General features: G+C 42.0%; 2 protein-coding genes across 3 annotated transcripts in view; one reads left to right on the top strand and one right to left on the bottom strand.

Annotated features, from left to right (window-relative positions):
• Window positions 1-90: 90 nt before the first annotated feature.
• LOC110982001 (uncharacterized) lies at window positions 91-6,775 on the top strand. 2 transcript variants are annotated; one of them, XM_022240112.2, is made up of 5 exons: window positions 91-184; window positions 927-2,714; window positions 3,045-3,156; window positions 3,676-3,745; window positions 4,420-6,775. In XM_022240112.2, the coding sequence occupies exons 2-5, from the start codon at window positions 995-997 to the stop codon at window positions 4,477-4,479; spliced, it is 1,962 nt and encodes a 653-aa protein (XP_022095804.2). In that variant the 5' UTR covers window positions 91-184; window positions 927-994; the 3' UTR covers window positions 4,480-6,775. The 2 variants fall into 2 exon arrangements, with proteins under 2 accessions (XP_022095804.2, XP_022095803.2); XM_022240111.2 differs by having other exon boundaries at window positions 99-265.
• Window positions 6,776-6,777: 2 nt separating this feature from the next.
• The window catches only part of LOC110981999 (uncharacterized), a 25,453-nt gene continuing 13,801 nt past the window's right edge, over window positions 6,778-18,429 (bottom strand). Inside the window, exons 11-24 of the mRNA XM_022240108.2 lie at window positions 17,500-17,686; window positions 17,058-17,231; window positions 16,167-16,302; window positions 15,627-15,848; window positions 14,912-15,090; window positions 13,894-14,127; window positions 13,225-13,359; window positions 12,744-12,912; window positions 12,468-12,638; window positions 12,025-12,182; window positions 10,669-10,911; window positions 10,137-10,292; window positions 9,143-9,343; window positions 6,778-7,606 (exon numbers count right to left, since the gene is read on the bottom strand). Coding sequence (XP_022095800.2) covers window positions 7,562-7,606; window positions 9,143-9,343; window positions 10,137-10,292; window positions 10,669-10,911; window positions 12,025-12,182; window positions 12,468-12,638; window positions 12,744-12,912; window positions 13,225-13,359; window positions 13,894-14,127; window positions 14,912-15,090; window positions 15,627-15,848; window positions 16,167-16,302; window positions 17,058-17,231; window positions 17,500-17,686 — 2,410 coding nt within the window. The 3' untranslated portion in view covers window positions 6,778-7,561. The remainder of the gene's footprint in view (window positions 7,607-9,142; window positions 9,344-10,136; window positions 10,293-10,668; window positions 10,912-12,024; window positions 12,183-12,467; window positions 12,639-12,743; window positions 12,913-13,224; window positions 13,360-13,893; window positions 14,128-14,911; window positions 15,091-15,626; window positions 15,849-16,166; window positions 16,303-17,057; window positions 17,232-17,499; window positions 17,687-18,429) is intronic.

Raw genomic sequence — 18,429 nt, 5'->3', positions numbered from 1 at the left:
AATAAGTTCAGCCATCGAGCAGTTATGTCTAGAGTCCTGGAACACCCAGTACGTAAGCAACAGTATTTGTTCCGGTCTGCGGTCCATGGCATAAAGCACCACACCGATGTAATTATTTTGCCAAATGCTGGGATAACTGTTCGTGTGTGATTTTAGACATCATCCCAAAATTGGCAATTTCCAGGTATTTTAAGCCCAGGTATCTAGACTGAAACGATCACTACGAATCGTATCTTCGTACTTGAGTGGGATCCCATTATAAGGCGTAAGTGGAAAAAGTGGGGGGGAAATACGAAAGGGAAAATGAATGATGTTAGGCCTAGGCCTACAACGTTAATGTTGAATGATTTGATGGGAAGTGTTTTGAGTTGTGCCGACGCTTAAAGCGAGAGGGCGCTGCGACTTTATAATCTGTCCGAGCCCGTCTTCTGACCATGAAAGTCACTCACAAACCACAACTCTAGTCAAAACTTCTAGTTACTTTTAAACATGGTTGTTTAACAAGCTCACAGCTTTTGCTGTGTACACATTTTTAGGCCTAGGCACCAGCCATTTTGTGTGAAGTATTTTTTTCTTGTGGCATGTATTTTTACACAACGTACACCCGGTCTAAGATTTGAGTAAAAATGTGAACTCCATTTTCTTTTCTTTTTTGCAATCAAACAAATGACGAACATCAGTACCAACATTGTGATTTAGAAAAGCACATCAGTGGAGATAGCTTTTATTTTAAGATGTAGGAATTCCTAGGATGAGTAATAAGAATCCCACAAAACATGCAGCTGATGTGTGGTTGTTAGTATTTGTTTTACCACGATTAGCACCCGTGTTAATTTTGTTTTTTTTTTATGGCTATGCAGTAAATTTGTCATTGATAATTGTAATGTCACCCAAAAATCATTTACCTGTATGTTTAATTGCTGCAGAGGTCAACTCTAATGAGGCGTCTTGGTGGTCAACTTCTTTCTGATGTCCAGGCAACTGATGAGTGGCCATGAGCAGCCGCAAACGTCACAGTTCCAATTCCAGCAGCCAGTCCGATGACAGTTCCACCAGCTCCAGCTATAGCTCCTCAGCGTCTGGCTCCTCCAGTGCCCAAGTCCCCAAGGCCTATGCCCGCTTTGAGAATGACAGCCAGCAGGTCCAGACTCTCGTCGACCGGGAAAAGGAGAGGATTTATCGTAAGAGGCCTTTCCCCGTCTCTCTGAGCAGTCGCAGTGAGTCTGAATCTGAGCCCGAACCCAAAATCCCAAAGGCCTACTTGAAGACCGATGGAAGGCAGAGAGACGGAAAGGGACCAAAGAAGAGGCCCAGGCTTCCGTCCGAGTCAAGCAGCAGCAGGAACAGCAGTAGTGAGTCATCCAGCTCCTCAAGTTCTAGTGACTCAGAGGATGTTGATACTCCCACAAAACAGCAAAGAACAGTTCCATCTGCGAGGCGACAGGTGCAACGATCTAGGCAGCAGCATAACAGTCGGGGGGACAACTCGAACCGCCATGGTGCAGAGGACGGCAGAGGGCAGCATCATCGGGATGGGAATTACAGGAGGGAGGCATGGAGTCCAGAAGATGGGCAGGGGAGGAGGCGACAAGAAGAGAAACACATGCAGCGCTCTGATGACACAAAGAAATCAAATCACAGAGAAACTCATCATGTTGAATCAAGGTCTCGGCGACATGAGGAGGCACAGGAGGAGAATCGATACACGAGACGGAGCGAGCAGGGACGGCCTAGAGTGGAGCAGGATCACCGGAGGGATCAACATAGCCAGTCTGGTTCCAGACCAAGGAATAACCACGAGGAAAGGTACAGTGAAAGAGATAGGAGGCCCAGTGAGCGGGTGCGCGAGTCTTTGAGGGAGGAGCCTTTACATGAGAGATCTCTTTCCAAACGAAGGGATGAGGATTACAGAGGTGGCAGGATGCCAATTGATTCATCCAGACTTCTAGGAAGAGAGGAGCACTCGCAATCCAGAAGCAAATCGGGTTCCAGCAGAGAGAGGGATTGCAGGAGAGAAAGGGAGGGATGGGAAGTGTCGAGGACCAGGGGAGATCGGGAAGAGTTGAGGGCCCCAGAGAAGGCCTCTCGATCCCATAGCACGACTGGGTCCAGTAGCAAAGAGCAAGAGCGACGGAGGGAATGGGAGAGGCAGGAGGCTGCCCACACTGGGCTTGGGCGAGAGTACTTCAGCAATGAGCGGGGCTGCTGGGAGTGGGAGCCACTCCCCGAACCCGAACAGAGGACATCCAAACGGGCGGAATCTCGGGCCACCACTCCAGAGCGACGCGGCAATCGTGACCAGCGGACAGAAAGTTGCAGCCAGCATCCCACCAGATATGACATTCAAATTGACGAGGGCGACAGTCGAAGGCGAGAGAGTTCACATGCTGATCACGTCATTTCCAAGAGGAATCACCCCCAGCCCTCACCTCCGAGGATGAAATCAGCCAACTCGGTCAAGAAGCGAAAGAAGAAAAAGCGAAGAGATGCTGAAAAGGAAAAGGCAAGGCAAAGGCAGAAGGAGAAGAAACAGAGACGGAAGGACAGGGCAGAGAAGAGGAAAGCAAGGAAGAAAGAGAAGGAACGTCGGGAAAAGAGTAGTGCACGAAGCAAAGATGACAGGAGGGAAAAAGGAAGGAAAGAGGAGAGAGATAGTAAGCCAGTAGGCCCTCAGATCTCTAGCATCCAGGCCAAACTTCTCAATTTGGCATCAGGTAAGAACGTCGACCATTGTTCTAGTGCTGATGGAACTTTTGAGTTGGAAAGGGTTTAAAAGGGGTTTGTTTGCTATGAAACTCCTGAGAAAACCTTACCTGACATATACATGCATATCATTGTTCCATCCTGTGATGGCCAACATCTTAAGTCTGTCAGGCCTTGGGATAAGTCGACTAGGGGATCTTACTTCACTGAACAGGCTTCTCATTCGGCATGAACATCAAGGCAGTGCCCAAGAGAATAAACATTTTTTTTCAGTCTGTCTCCCTGCTCTATGGCAAAATGTTCCACCAGATGCTGAAAAGGATTTTTGTTTTTGTCTTTAGGAGTGAATGAGCCTCCTCCGTCGCGATCCATGGCTCCAATGACCAAGCAAGAATATGAACGCCAACAGAGCAGAACACGCCGTGTGTATGATGAAGACACTGGACGACACAGGTCAGTTACAAACTTACCTTGGTTGGTGGCCAGCCTAGTAAACCTCCGCAATCAAAGAAACATTCCTCATCTGCTAGATTTTTATGCAGGAGCATTTGCTTTACATGTATGTACATGTAGGTGTTTGCAAATAGCACAGCAGACAAACGAAGAAGGCCTCATTGTTGGAGCACAGCTGTGACGGTTGTAGATCATCGTAGACCTGAAGTGAAGACTGCTCTGGAGACAGTCCGAAACGTCCTCCAGATGGTCATTTGTCATCCATTGTTAACGTCTGTGTTGATAGTGGCAACGTTTATACCTTTTACACTCATCATAAACTGTGGACTCGGCAACATATTGGTACACTTTTCCATGTTCAATGTCGGCTTGTCCAATGTAAGACTCCAATAGGGAACTGGAAGTCGTTTTCTGAAATCTGACCATTGCAGAACATCTGAAGGATGATCATAAATAGATTTCTACTGGAATATGGACTTCTCTGGATTTCGTACTCTTTTCATTCATTTTTCCTTTCAGGCTTGTGCGAGGTGACGGAGAAATAATTGAAGAAATTGTTAGCCGAGACAGACATCGACAGATAAACAAGGTAAGCTAAGTTGGTTTATTCTGTTGCCATTCAAACAAACAGTACAGCAGGTGTTTCAGGTATTCAGTGCCAGCAAGGTCAAAGCAGTGACCCCTTATTTTGGGTAATTAGCAACCTTTGTTGCTACCTTGTCACTCTCAGTGTGTTCTCAGTCACAGCCCAATTTGCTAGTTCTTAGGGCCTATTATGAATGAGCAATAACGACGGATTAACTTTCCCTACCAAAAAAACAAACAAAAGAAACAATTCAAAATAGGGCACACCCACTCTCACTCAACATTCTCACGGCTGGTCTGAGATTATACTCAAGGACAGCTCATGCAGTCTCAGTACAGTGCCTTCGCAAAATTTTGAAAGTGCAGAAGTTTGTTGCTCTGACTTTTTTTCTACTGCCTTTTGGGGTTCCATTTCCACCTCCTGTTTTTGCTGACATATGCTGATGTCTAGTTCTCTGTTGTTATCTGAGCATTAACCCAACCCTACCCAATCCTCTAAAAAGATCTACCCAGATTTTATGAAGTATTAAAATGTACGGTACAAAGAATGTGCCATTGGGCTCCTCTGGAGAAGAGGATTTGGGAGTATTCGGGGCTGGTGAAAGAAGACTCGGAGAGATGAAGCCCCTAAGTGCCTTGGAAGCTGGGCTAACTGAAATCAATGTTCTCTTCCTCCAGCAAGCAACCAGAGGGGACGGCCTCTCTTTCCAGCGGAGCCTGGGCCTTCGCAGGTACTAGAAAGAGGGCCACTGCACTTTGGAGGTCTTCGCTGGTTGCTCGGAGGGGGATTTGAAGGAGCATTTCAGATGTCATTGGACGTAGGTCCACCTGCATGTAGCCCTGTGCCAGTTTTGTTTCATTGCATCGGAATGTAGGAGTAAAAAGGGATAGAGCACAAGTAAGGTTTGACCGACAAAGGCTGGTCATTGAGTTGCCCATGGGCTGACCATAGTTATTATTTCATCTGTTTTATTCTGATGACCATGCTCACATGTATAGGCCATTGGCATTCTCCACATAAGTATCTTGTGCCAAGTGCACGCCGTGGTAAACTTCTGTACATACAATGTACTTGGCTCTTGTAAAGATGCAGATTACATCCTGAGAATTTTTTGTCAGAGTAACTGATTGCAATTGAATTGTTTTCCTTTAAATGTGTTGTGTGCATTCAGATAGCAACAACAGCTGATGAACTGTGATTTGTTTTTCTCTGCAGTGTATATTCAGTTATTCAGCAATGTGAGATTTCAATTGCAGTTCGCTGAAAAAAATTGCTATTTGCCATTAATTCCTTATTAATTAAACATCATGCATTGATCTTGCGCAGGGTTAAGAAAGCATCACATCTTAGACTTCCTTAAAAGGGCTTTGTTCCACCCCACCTTTGCTTATGTAGAGTGGTTCATAAGATGTATGTAACACCCGTTTTTCTTCAGTTGAAAACAGTCAATGTCCTCTTCTGGTAAAAGTTTGGAGTTTGGAGTGCATGTACCTTGCCTATACCTTTGCATTACATTACTTAACTACATCTTTGATACTGAAATCCTTAAGTTCAAATACATGTCTCACTGTAGATTTTGTTGAAGTTGAGGGGCAAAGATGTTAAAGGTGTTTACCCGAAAGCCGTTGTATCTTTTAATGGTTTGATGGCCCTGGGATTGAATCGACAAAAGAAAGATCAGAATCAGTTGTTGAAAAGTGTTAATCAAGCAACCCCTCGCAACACAGTGGGTTTTCAGAACTTGCCCGTCGAACGTGCGGCTCTTAACTTACAGTGTAGTACATATCAGTTGAAATAGTTTCGTAGTTTAGGTTTTTGCAATGTTAAATGTAGGATATCTGTGTAGGCGCTAAAAAGCTGGAACTTCCAAACTTGCCATTCTGTTGTACATAAAGTTCATGTAGTTTTTTGGTAGGTTTTTCCTAGGAAAGTATACAATACTGTAATATTTTGTTACTTGTGTACAGGTACATCACGTACATGTGCATGGACGTGTTAAATTAATTTTGGAAGTGTTTCCAAATCTTGCAAAATAAGTGGTTTAAGCCAAGATAAGGTCTCATTCTGTCCAGACCAGTTGCCAGTTGTGTGGACTTGGTGCACAGGGATCCTTGGTGGTGCCCAAGAGACACACGAAAGGCACTGTTATTGTGTGCTAGGTGCCAGTGCTTTGATACAGCGGCTTTTTGTACACATTCAGACGGAGTTAGCAGTGTGAGCCATATGCTATATATATGGTGTATCCCACAAAATGGCACCATCTGCGCTTCCTGGGCAGAGTCCAACAATGCTCTTGGCATTGTTGAAGAATGATGACGCATGACATGTTAGTCTTAGAGGAAAGTCCATCAAGAGAGATTCAAGAAGCTTTAGGCATATCTCTGGATGTGGATTCAGATTACCAAATATGGCTGCCTAATTATTCATGCCTTGGAATCATGATTTCAATACCATGTTTTCTGTGTACATGTATTCGTTTATTCCGACCACAATGTGGCATGAATTTGTTTGTTTTTACATAATTATGTTGAACCCCATGACAGTGTTGATAGAATTATAACACCTTTTCTTTGATTTTTCTTTGAAATTATTTAACACCAAAGCCCCTTCTTACCAAAGATCAATTGGGGTTGGATTAAAGATTCAAAGCTTTGTATATAGAGCACACAGCCCTTTAAAAGATCTTTTCATTTAGGGTGAACTAATTTTTTAGTAATATTTATCCTTGAAAATTTAATGTGTATGGGCTAAAGGGGGAATTGCTTTCTTCAAAGTCCTAATTTTTCAAAGCTGGCTTTTGTTAGTCGAAAAATCTTTCAGATATATCGATGAAAATCCTGAAGAAATTGCTCTTTTACACATTTGTAAAAATCAGGACCAGTTGGAATGGTCAACATCCGAGTCTTTGGCTCATTCCTGTTTACACAGTAAAGGAAAAAAATCAGTACAACATATTTTGCCCTAACTAACTGAAAGTATTTTAGGAATTTTATGTAAATGGCAACTTTGAAGAAATAAATGTTTTCAACATCATGTAGTTTTAACGCTTGTGTTTTTCTCTTTAATGTGTGCAAAAAAGAATGGTTTGAGTGAAACAGATGGCTTTACTCACAATTCAAAATTTGAAGAAACATACTCCATGAACCCTTGCACTCTTAAAAACTACTGAATTTCTCATGTTTAAAGAAAGATTCCATCAAAACAAGATATACACTTGGTTGAATATAGACACTGGAATATTTACAAGCTTGATAATTTTATCATTTTCAAAAATCAAGGTAAAGCTTGATAAATTAGAAAATTTTATTGGTTTGTTCAAGCAATGGGACAGCAGTTCCAACTGCCACCCCTTGGAAACGACTATAAACAAAACATTCAGAGTGACAAAGGAATGCACAATTGCTTGACTGTGAAGTTAAGTGTGAAAGCCTGCTGAGGAGCAACAGTCAAATGATATCAGCAAGGAACTGATTCCCAAATCCACATTCAACAATGCGATAGTGTAGGCAACCAACCAAGTAGGGCTGATTTATGAATTCTCAACTAGTCCAACGACTTGTGCCAAGTATGAGTTGGATACAGGCAGGCAAACTGTGGTTAACCATTGTTTCTGTCCCATCCATACTTTCTACTTTTGCTTTGATTAAATTAACTTCACATCAATTTCATAGTGAAAAAAATAAAAATTCAAAAATAATAGAAATTTTCCAGCAAGTTTTCACATAGAGTATTTACAGGTGTGTACATCCCTACATCTGAGTACCTACACTTGGCTGAGAATATTTAACCAATTCCTGAAGCTCTCTGGCCTGAATGCACTCACGAGTTGTCTGGTTCCTTATCTTCTGTCAGCTTCATTTTGTCCTGCAAGAATGAAACAAGGACTGACAACCTAAAGCGGCCTTGCAAAAAAACTCTGAACCACTTCATGCCGGGGAGCCTGGTACCAGAGACATTGGCCGTATACATGTAGACCTTTTTCCTGTGATGTTACGATCGTGCCTGACCTCTGATGTGTTGTAATGGTAATGAATGCATAGCGCTGTGATGGTAATCTACTTATTCAAGATAAACTAGTCAAGCATGCAGCGTTCGCACATGTGCTTGTACGTGGTTGAAGCTGCCCGTAGGAATATAATGCAATCACCGTGGCCAAGGCGGTCCCCAAGTGGTGGCATTGTTCACATTTAGTTCTGTGGGTGAAAAAGGTCTATATGCATGGCCAGGGTGCCCGAAAACTGAACACAGGAACTGGGCCTTATAACAAAAGACCCAACTTGGAGCCAAAGATCAAACTGCTGGGAATTGCCAATCAATTATCATATGCTGTCGGCACAAAGTGCTGGCATTAGCGGAGGTAATCCATCATTGTTTTGAAACAGTATATCATTGTTTGTAGCATTCAGCGCCCGTTGATTATCAGCGGGGATAAAAGCCCTCCAGCACTCCAGCGATGAGTGATACAATACCACTGCACACTACTTTGGCGCATTTGTAAAGACACCACCGCCATTAAGCAACACACTGGGCCAATTTCAGTAACAAAGGAAATTACGAAACACTGCACAAAGTGGGCTCTCTTTACAGGGCAGCAGGCCTGGCTGCCATACTCAGGCATCAAGGGAGGTTGCCTGTCAGATTAGAGTGGCCACCAAACAGTCATTTGTGTCGGTGTAAACATCCGCTTAATGAAGGTATGAATTTTTGAAGAGTTTTGAAAACAGAAAATCATGAAAAATCGCCTGGCAATGCATCCTACATGTCCAAACTCCACCCAGCACAAAGTGGTTAATAGCTGGCTGTACTGACGACTTATTATGAATGTATGTGACTCCGTGTTGGTATGTCTTGTAGGTATGAAACATTTAAAACTGAGTGATTTATCAAAAAGCGGAATATGCTTTCCATAATGTGTTCCCAAACTAGAATGTGCAAAATATGAAAACTATTCAGAGAAATATCAAATCTGTCAAATGACGAGAGAGCGCAACCATAATCCCTTGTCAGCTATCCGCTCTGAGCTGAAGTGCACCCACAACTGGCGAAAGACAGCTAGTTACAACCAGATTCTTGCATGCATTCTGCATGTACGCAAAAGACCATACATTAAGGAATAAATTCTTTACGCGTACTCAGTGTACTCGACGTCAAACGCGCCATTATGTGGTGAGTACCAAGAAAACGCCCTCTTTTGTTCCGCTCGGAGCGGACACCAAGCAAGATCAAAGTCTCAAGCACGGGGACAGGCTTGGATGTTACCCAGTGCATGCAGAATTCATCAGAATGTGTTTAAACATCCCCCATAAGTTACAACACAGAAAATCCCCACTTATAAAGTAATGCAATGTGGTTAAACCCAGCCATTTCACTGATCCATCTGAAAAAGCTATCATTGCTTACAATGACATCTTTGAAAGTCGTCCTCATCACATCCTGGAAACGTTCCTCTTCTCGCCAGTATATCTCGCTGAGGACTCCCTCTTCCTTGGCCTCCGGAGGTAGGCTCTGCAGAATCAGGTCAGACACTGGTTGACCTCTGACCCCCTCTGCGGCAGCTGCAAACTTCTGGAAATCATCCACGTTGAGGAACTTATCCTCTGTCTGCATTGGAAAAAAATGGGCAAACAAATGCACATCAAATGCTGTTCGAATGTGACCCCCTATGTCACCAGGTCTCCGAAGTCACAAAATTCATGAGGTGGCAAATGGAATGTTTCATTTCATGAAGTGAAGATGAGTGGAATAAAACTTTCTAGCTGCCATCCAAAGCAAATTATTCTTTCCTTTCCACGACTTGGGAAACTTTCATCAAAGCCAGAACAAATCCCTGCATCACCTACGAGTTCAAAAATTAAGTGTGACTGTGCCAAGGATCTTCCATTTACCAGTGGAATGGAACTTTTACTTTTGCAGAGCAGCTATGCTGTACATTGTAATATATGCTTCAATAACATGATCAATAACGCATCCACATGAGCCAATAACTTGGAAGTATCCCCAAATACAGTGCAAAAATATGGGAAAGTAGAATCCAATTGAGACAAATGGAAATGGACACCACTGTAAGTAGCTCAGGATAATTTTTGCTCGTAGTGGCAATTTGGCCCAGAGTCAAGAAAGTTCTGTGGGAAGAAAGTCCAGAAATGTGTATGGCCATGGCTTTTGATAGTTGCTATTCACTTTGCAAATTGGAATCCTTGATGACACCACTGGTAAGTCCTAAGAAACACATCCAATGTACTTTACAAAAATACACCCTTGGTTTAACTCCATTAACTTCCATCTGGTGTGTGTGTGTGACCTTCGGTGTGTGTACTGTTCAGGGCACGTGAACCAACTTTCACTTAAGAAAAGTTATAAAACTATGCTTCTCCTGTTTTAGGGGTGTTCTTACACGTAGAGGAATGGTCTCGCCCTTGTCAAAATGTCCGTCCCACAATGTGACAACTATGCTAGCATAGTTGGTATCCAGCATGATGGTTCCCTTCTGCAGTGCACTGACAATCCAGCCATAAAAGTCTGGGGTGTCCGACAGCTCCTTCAGGAATGACTGGAATGAATGGCCAAAAAAGTTTACAACAGTAAAAGACCATTCCTACTACCATGCTGACGTAATCATGGACAGTCAGTCCTTGCCATTAAAATGTAGTGCTTTTCGTGGTAAAGAAATGACTTTTGATTGATCTATCAGTGGCCTTAGGTTTGACTTACAGGAAATTACTCGGCACATGCATCAAGGCTAATTATAGCACTCATCATGTATGCCATAAGTTTTGACACATGTGAAAGACCTTTATCAAGTTCATTTCAACAGCTCATCTGACCTGAAACTTCACTGATTATTAACAAAGTTAAACAAAAACAAAACCAAACTGAGAACTTTGCCATTCCTGCCAAATCCACAAAACAAGTAAATTCTTACTTACAAACTTGTCACTGTCCTGAAAAACCGGCAGAAGGTAGGTACCCTGAGCCACACAGCCGTTATCAAACAATGGCAGCAAGCTCCAACCCAACCTGGAGTCGGACTCTAAAGAGACTGGCTGTGTACCGTCCTTGCTGAACATCTGTCCAGGACCCTGGTTGGCCGGGTCAGGTTTGTAGGTGACAGACAGGCCAATTACTCGCAGCAGAAGAAGGGACCTTGGGCTGTAGCTCGGGTGAAGTTTCTGGAAACACCATTAGAATCAGTTTGAATAATTGGAATTCACACTGTTTGGAGCTGCAGCGCTGGGGAAGGCCGTGAACTAATGTAGAACCTCGAAGCTTGGAAGTCACAAAGATTCTTTTTGGGGGGGGGCAAAGCACTATTAGCAACAGCAAAGTGAACTGACAAACTATTAATAGTGGGTTATTTTCAAGCATATTGATGATTTTCACCCACTTTCCTCCTTTTTTTTTCATTTCTTTTGCCTTTTCTTTTCTCCGCCCCCCACTTGTGACACCAATGTGTGGAAGCTCATCCCAAGTAGCGGGGTACAGTATACCGCCATGCCTTAATTTGCCTGAGTGCAGATTTCAAGTATATTTGCCCCCAAAATGGTTTTAAGTTCACCAAAACAAACAAGTTCTTAATGAAAACAAACGTAAAATGAAACGTGTATTTCCTCTTGGTGGTTCAATATAAAATTACAAAAAAGGTGCCCACAGAGGTACGAAAACCTAAACATTCTTCTTGCACAGAATCTCAATTCCGTGCTTTGCTTTAATTGGCCTTTAATTACAGTCTGGTGCACATGTAATATGCTTTCAATGCCCTAAAACTCCTTGGTATTAGGTTCCCAAAAACTCTTGAAATTTTATAATGCATTTCCGTCTTACCAAAGTCAAATTGGGAAACTGACAAAAACTTTTGAACTCACTGAAAGTGTCAGAATTTTTAAACATACGAGTCCAAATGTCAAACAAATGCCCCATCTAAAAAACCATATGTGACCCTCTCTATAAAAATGAGTCTCAAGTCACTGGAGCCACTTTTGAGTTTTACTTTGTATTAGATGGAAGAAACTGAACTCTCTGTTTTGATGTGCCACTCAGTTTGGTATGATGAAAATGTTAAGGATTCCTATTGCTTAATAAACACTGTGCACGATTCTTTTGAAAGCCTTTAAGTCAAAAGTGGCTCTGGAGACATGCAACTCATTTTCAAAGAGCACTTCACATATAGTCGCCAAACAGGTGCCCGAATTAAAAATCCAAAAAAATGGTTTCTTCGGAAAATTAACGTATGACTCTCTCTCCCCGAAAACGCAATGCCTGATCCTGATCTTTATAAGACCAACCTTCGGTTGATCCTTAAAGACCGGAGAAGTCTGTTGACTGGATGACTTGGCATCCTGCACCAGGAAATGTTCACTGTCTGACGGGCGAAGCTCTCCCTTCGAAGCCACATCACTGCCTGGTAGGACATATACACTGATATTGGTATACTTCCCATCACCTGAAAGACAAGGGGCAAAGGACATTGTTATCTCGTCGCATTAATCAATTCACACTTCTGCACTAAAAGAGAATTGTTGAGAACATAGCCAGCAAATTTCCCGATAATTAAAGATGTACGCTATTTTCCAGGTAGCACCGACTTCTACATTTTCCAATATTTTGTCACCAAATTCAAATCAATGAAGAGAGTAAGAACTTTGCTCTGCTTCTTTGAATTAAGCTCTTTTTAGCATTGGAGTGTCAAATTACACAAATGAGCAGACCAAGTTTTTCCTCATCAAACCTTTGACAGCCTTGGCAGACAGCACCGACACATACAATCCCTGCTCCTCATCATAGTCAACACAGCGCACTAGATCCATGAGATCTGGCTTGAAGGGTGTGTCCGGGTCGGAGTGTTTCTTGAAGTCCAGCCTGTCCAATGACCATGCTGTCACCTCCTCATCAGTCAGGTCTGAAAGAAAGTAGCCAAATCCCCGGACATGTTTTGTCTGTTCTTTCCTCAACTTATGAAAATATTGATTGATGAACAAACCTAAAACATGCAACAAACCAATACCTTCAGTGGATTTCTCCACATCTCTTAGTCTCTGTAGGACATCACGGACAGTATCAGACCAAGCCGAGCTGTTCTTGTAGTGACCCATGACCCTTTGCTCAGAGGATGAAGGCTTGCAGGTTTCCGAGCTGTAACAGCCGCTGGCATAGTCTGGTGCCGGAATGAACTCCTGTTGATCAATACGCCACATGCCTGTCAGTAAACGCAATGCTGCTTCTACGACCAGGCTTAATCAGTGATTGATGATTTTTGTGGACCCTACACAGGGAAAGGTTGTGGGGGCGTGACCCTCCCCTAATTTTGTTTGCTTGTCAGTAAAATGTCACACTCTGGTTCAAAATATCATGTGTTAATTATCCTTGGCAACTGGAGCTCAGAAGTAGCGGAACTAATTTGAAAGTGTGGGGGGACTGAAACATACTGTTTGCTGTTACAACCTTACTGCCACTGAAAATATTTTGAATTCAAGCTGCAAATTTACCTCTGATCTCGGCAGAAGACGGACAAGAAGTGAACAGGCTGGAATGATGGGGAGTTTAGCGAAAGACTCAACTGTTAGCTCGTTCATTTGCAGCATGCCAGCATGCAAGCGTAGCTGGAAAGCACCTACATTCAGCTAGGACAAAAAAAATCAACAAAAATTGAGAAACCAATATGTTCAAAATGAGTGATTTTTTGCTAAATAAATTTCAGAAAGTGCAATAATTCAGTCCATATCATTTTCAGACTTAAAAAGATTGCCCAACTTGAATTGGGTCATTTTGATGGACCGAATAACAGACAAACTGGGAAAACAATAAATCAAGCTTTGTACCCAAATTGGCTAATTAATTCGTAAGATGCAATAAGGGTGGTTTTGTGGTACAACTGTTACTAAGTTGGATTCATGTGGATTAGTTCAGAACCATTTCAAGTAAAAAGCATGGACTTGGGACTTTCCTACTTTTATTGTTTAATGGAAAAAATAATTTGCACCATACGATATCTCGAAATAACCGTCATTTGATTTGGAATTATAACCTGATAACCTATACTTTGTGCAAAACATTTTTATGAAAGTTTGGAGAGGTTAATAATACAACTTTAGAGTGGTGATTTTAAAGATTTTTAAAGATTTTAAATATTAAAAATTTGTGGGTTCAAGTCCTACCTTCTTGGTAGATTCTCCAACGTAAAGTTGTAAAGGCAATGCTCCTACTACCACCACCGACCTCGTAACTTTGTCGACTGTGTACACCCTCAGGAGAACCAGATTGCTTGCCTGGGCAAGAGGCAAGGTGTAACGGTACTCGAATTTGGGGCAGCGAGCAGCCGAGTCCAGGAGAGGCAAGGCCAGTACATCTGGGCGATGCTCGCTGGTGGGCAGAGCTACACGGCCTGTGACCTATTATGAAACAAAGAGCCCTAACCAATGTAATGGCGATTAATAGCATGTTGTGCTTGCGAGAGGTTACCAACAATTTTTGATGCATTGTGAGAGAAAGGTTGTAAGGAGTGCTTCCGACACACTTTGACTCAGCAAATTTCAAGTTTCTTTGGATATGACTGACCATGACACTGATAGTTTCTCCCAAAGTGCTTGATGTGTAAAGCAGCAGCTTCCATATCGATGATATGAGGTAAAGAGACACAGAGAGCATAGCTGATCAAGTTGCCTGACATATAATTACATGGAAGCACTTCATTCCATCTAACGCAAACAAGGAAGTAGACAGACGGGAAAGTAGGATCAGGTTCAATTTTGCTGCTTGTCTGTATCGAATCGCTATTGTGTGACTGTTCATCTATGCATGCTGGTGTTATGGGCGCACAACAGTGCTCCTCTTATTTAATACCATGCATTGACTTTGCATTAATTTTTCTCAGTACTAAAAATATGACACCCAAATTGACAAGAAAGAGCTGCCAATAAATGTCATGAGCTGGAGTACCAATTTGGCTTCACTCAGGAGGGAGTATCAACACCCAAAGAGGATTACACCTGAATGTTTTGAGAGTTTCAGATCAATTCTGCAATTGTCCGCGTCTTGACATTTGTGAGCATGCTGTTGGTGTTGGTTATGCACAGGCTTAACTAACCCTGGTTGACTGGGACAACAGGGTTATATGCAAGATTCACTTTCTATGACATGAAGATGTGCATAGTCCAAACGGTTGGTTCTCCTGACCTTGCAAATTGTTGCGTTATCCGGCAGGAACCGAATGCCATCGATGTAAAGATCAAAGCCTTGCTCAGGTGGGACCTCCCTGTCAGTCTGCACTGCCTCAGAGGGATCATGCATGATCCACACCGAGTCTACAGGATCAAAAACAGTCAGGCTGACCTCTGATCCCTCCTGCAGAAGGTCTATAAAATACAACACAGATTTGCCACACAGGTATTTTCAATTCCAACTCCTCAAGAAACTTTGGGATTTTACAGAGGGTCATTAATCTTAGCTGTTTTTATAATTTCAGAGACAAAAATTCATGCATAATGATTCTAAGGATAAAGGGGTTGTTAAACCCAAGTTTGTGACCTATCGATGGTCCCTTTGGCTTCTAACTAGCACCTGACCCTGAACCACCAAGTGCTGGATAGGGTCATTTGGAACAACATCAGCATGGTTTTCAGAATGTTATTGGTTCAGATCCTGCTTCTGCCATAAACCACTTGACCATGTGCACACTCACTCTCAATGGAGGAATTTAGCGATAACATGGTACCAGTTGATTGCCGGCTATGTAAGAAAAAATCATGTGTGATTGGCTGATGGCAAAAAATGCACTTCATCATGCAAGACCTAGTCAGTTGCCCCGTATGGTTTCACTTGACAGCATCAAACAACATCAGGTGGGAAAAATTGGTGTGATAGCTGAAAAAAGTTGAGACAGTTTTCCAACCTTCCTCAGCAAACTCCTTCATTGCCCCTTCAGCTGCCACATCTTGAGGGACATCCCCAAAATACAGTGGCACAGTCCGATCACTTTTGCAGGGTGTCCATGTGGATATCAGACGGTCTGTACCATCTTGATTTCCATCAAGGGTGGAGGGGGTAGCTGTCTTTTCATAGACAGGAATCAAGGCCCAACCGACCGACGTTTTGCTGTCTTCCTGACCATCACCTGTGAAGAAATAAAGTCTTCATATGATATGGCCATACATCAAATTGGCTGGTCCTATTACACCCTTATCAAAAAAGGCCTGAATTTTTTCTATCTGTCATATAAAGAGTTTCCCTATTACAAGTAATTTTTTTCTTCTTGTTTTGCTTTACACAGACATCTTTCCTGAGATTAGAGTGCTATCCTTTTCAACAAATTACACATGGTAGGACAGACAATACAGTTTTTCTAGAAATCAGTTTTTAGACATTGAAAACAGAGAACACTTAGCAGACTTCTGGAAAACTTTGCCAGGAAAGAGTCATCTCAACACACTACCTCCTTCATCAGATGTGGCTCTATACTGAATTGTCAGCACAACTTGTGGGTCCAATTCCTTGCTGTATTTTAACAGGTCAACTTCCTCCTCTGAAAATAGGATCTGAGGCACAGGAACAGACAGCTGATATTTGACCTGGAACACAATTAAGTTTCACCGATTACTGGTTGTTTCACAGATTAATTAAAGAAATCAGTTCTATATACTGCAATTAGTAATAATGCTTGCAAACAAATAACAACCATTTTGCAAAATGTGACCAACTTTTTCAGGTTCATGCAAGTGTTATACAAAGGGGATACTGAAACCAACCTGGAATGAGACCCCTACACTCGGAAGGTTTCAAGTTTGACCTGAAGTCCATGATTAAGCCTTCATTTGAAACAAAAGTAAGTCCAGCAACTGTACTTTCCGTTGTGCCCCCCCAGGTAATTATGACAAACTACCATGAGTAAATGGAAATATCGACAGAGGATTACACACCCAGCTCATCTGAGACAATATCAATAAAGTAAATTTGAGAGTCAAAAGTTTGAGTCATTTTTGAGTCATTTTTTTTATTACTGCAAAAAAGTTTCTCCTCCTTTTTTTCTGACCTGGTTAACAATATTATACTATTTATGGTTAAAAGCTCAAGCATCCAGTGCAATGACTTTTCAATTTGTAATTTATAGTAATTCAGTATTTATATTCATAACATACAGTGTAAGTACTGTAGTTACACCATTATAATTTTTTATATAACATTACTATTTATCATAAATATCATTTCATATCAAACAGTTCCTAATTCAGAAAATCACAACCCTTTTTGGCAATAAACCATTTATATTAGGTCAAAAAAATAAATTTTAGAAAAAGAACAGAAACAAAAGATTTAACTAGAATACCTTGGTGCTTTCTTGAGCAGTGCTCTCGAGAGACTTCACTTTAGCTTGGCTCTCATCCCCTTTGGCAAAAGAGGAGATGGCCACAAGATCTTTGATATCTTTGACTTTCAGGGTCTTATCCCCGATGGATACCATTATGGAGATGAGAAGCTTCTCTGTCTGAAAGTCGGCGAGCTGATACAGAAAACCAATGAGAAACAACGGGTAAATAAACTTGAATTAAAATCTGTGGCATATCCAGTGATCCAGTGGCAGATGGTGAGGAATTTTAACATATTCAAAAATTGGACTGTTTTCTTTAGATAAAATTCTTTTTGCCTGGAGTGGGCTGTTTAAAAAGCCCCATGACATTGGGCCAACGTGTCCCCAGATGAAACAGACAAGTCCCACGGTTGAACTTCCAAAGTATTTTGAAAGTTGAGATGTCTCATTCAATCACCACCTGGCTCTTGGTGAGGTTCCACATCAGCTTCAGCCTGACATTGCTCAGGCCGGCTCTGCGGAGCCGCACCGTCTCCGGTTGTGGCTCCACTTCCTGGGGTGTACGGGGTGTACTGGGGACTGTGTCACCTGGGGCTGATGGCTCAGGGGTGGCTTGTGGTGAAGTGACAACAGACTCCTGTGGTTTCCTGCACGGACAAAAGAGATTTCACTCATCAGTAATCCATTAAAAAATTTTCACTTTGTCGGAAAAATTCTTCAATTTCATTTTTAAAGTTGATGATTCAAAAGGTTGCACAAAATTTAACCTTGGTTTTATTCATTACACCAATTGCCACCAATGGACAAAATAAACCCACAGTGATAGTTTTCCTGACAATATTTCATGGAGATGCATGACTCACAGGGCATGTGTACATTTGTGGGGGCAGGTAATGGGTCAACCGTAAATCTTTTGCTGATACTCGAGCTTCCAGTAGTGGTTTTGCAGATACACACAATGTCTCAGGTGTGTGGGGGTATAATGACTTGTACTGAGCTTGACAACTCTAGGTGAGCTGTCAATGTAGCAAATACTGCACCAAGATTAGGCCCCATGGATGAAGTTGCTGGGAGAAATACTGTACCAAAAAACTCAGGAGTAATAGGTTTTTTAACTTTATTTTAAAATTCAGCCAATACATCTTATCCTTTTCAAATATCTTTGCACTTTTCAGAAAAAGGGCCAATCCACAGTGAAATAATTCCAGCGTGAAGTGATCAAGCAAAACACCACAAATTAAAATTTAAATGATATCAAGAGAAATATACGATTTCTTTTTCAACATATCAAAATCCATACAATGAGATTGGATGACAGTGGGTCACACTGTAAAGCAGTTTTGTGGAGTCACTGTGTACATATATATGGCAGATATTCTTAATAGGAAAT

The sequence above is a fragment of the Acanthaster planci genome, linkage group LG09 (genome assembly GCF_054643075.1).
Source record: "Acanthaster planci isolate LZ-2023a linkage group LG09, COTS_SCS, whole genome shotgun sequence".
In the NCBI taxonomy this organism is placed as follows: domain Eukaryota; kingdom Metazoa; phylum Echinodermata; class Asteroidea; order Valvatida; family Acanthasteridae; genus Acanthaster; species Acanthaster planci.
This window is presented reverse-complemented; position numbering and strand designations above follow the sequence as displayed.

Excerpts from the sequence above, each read along its gene's own strand:
- LOC110982001 (XM_022240112.2), top strand. The coding sequence starts at position 995 with ATGAGCAGCCGCAAACGTCACAGTTCCAATTCCAGCAGCCAGTCCGAT. Across the intron at positions 2,715-3,044 it reads ACTTCTCAATTTGGCATCAG|GAGTGAATGAGCCTCCTCCG; the intron begins GTAAGAACGTCG and ends TTTTGTCTTTAG. Across the intron at positions 3,746-4,419 it reads GACATCGACAGATAAACAAG|CAAGCAACCAGAGGGGACGG; the intron begins GTAAGCTAAGTT and ends CTCTTCCTCCAG.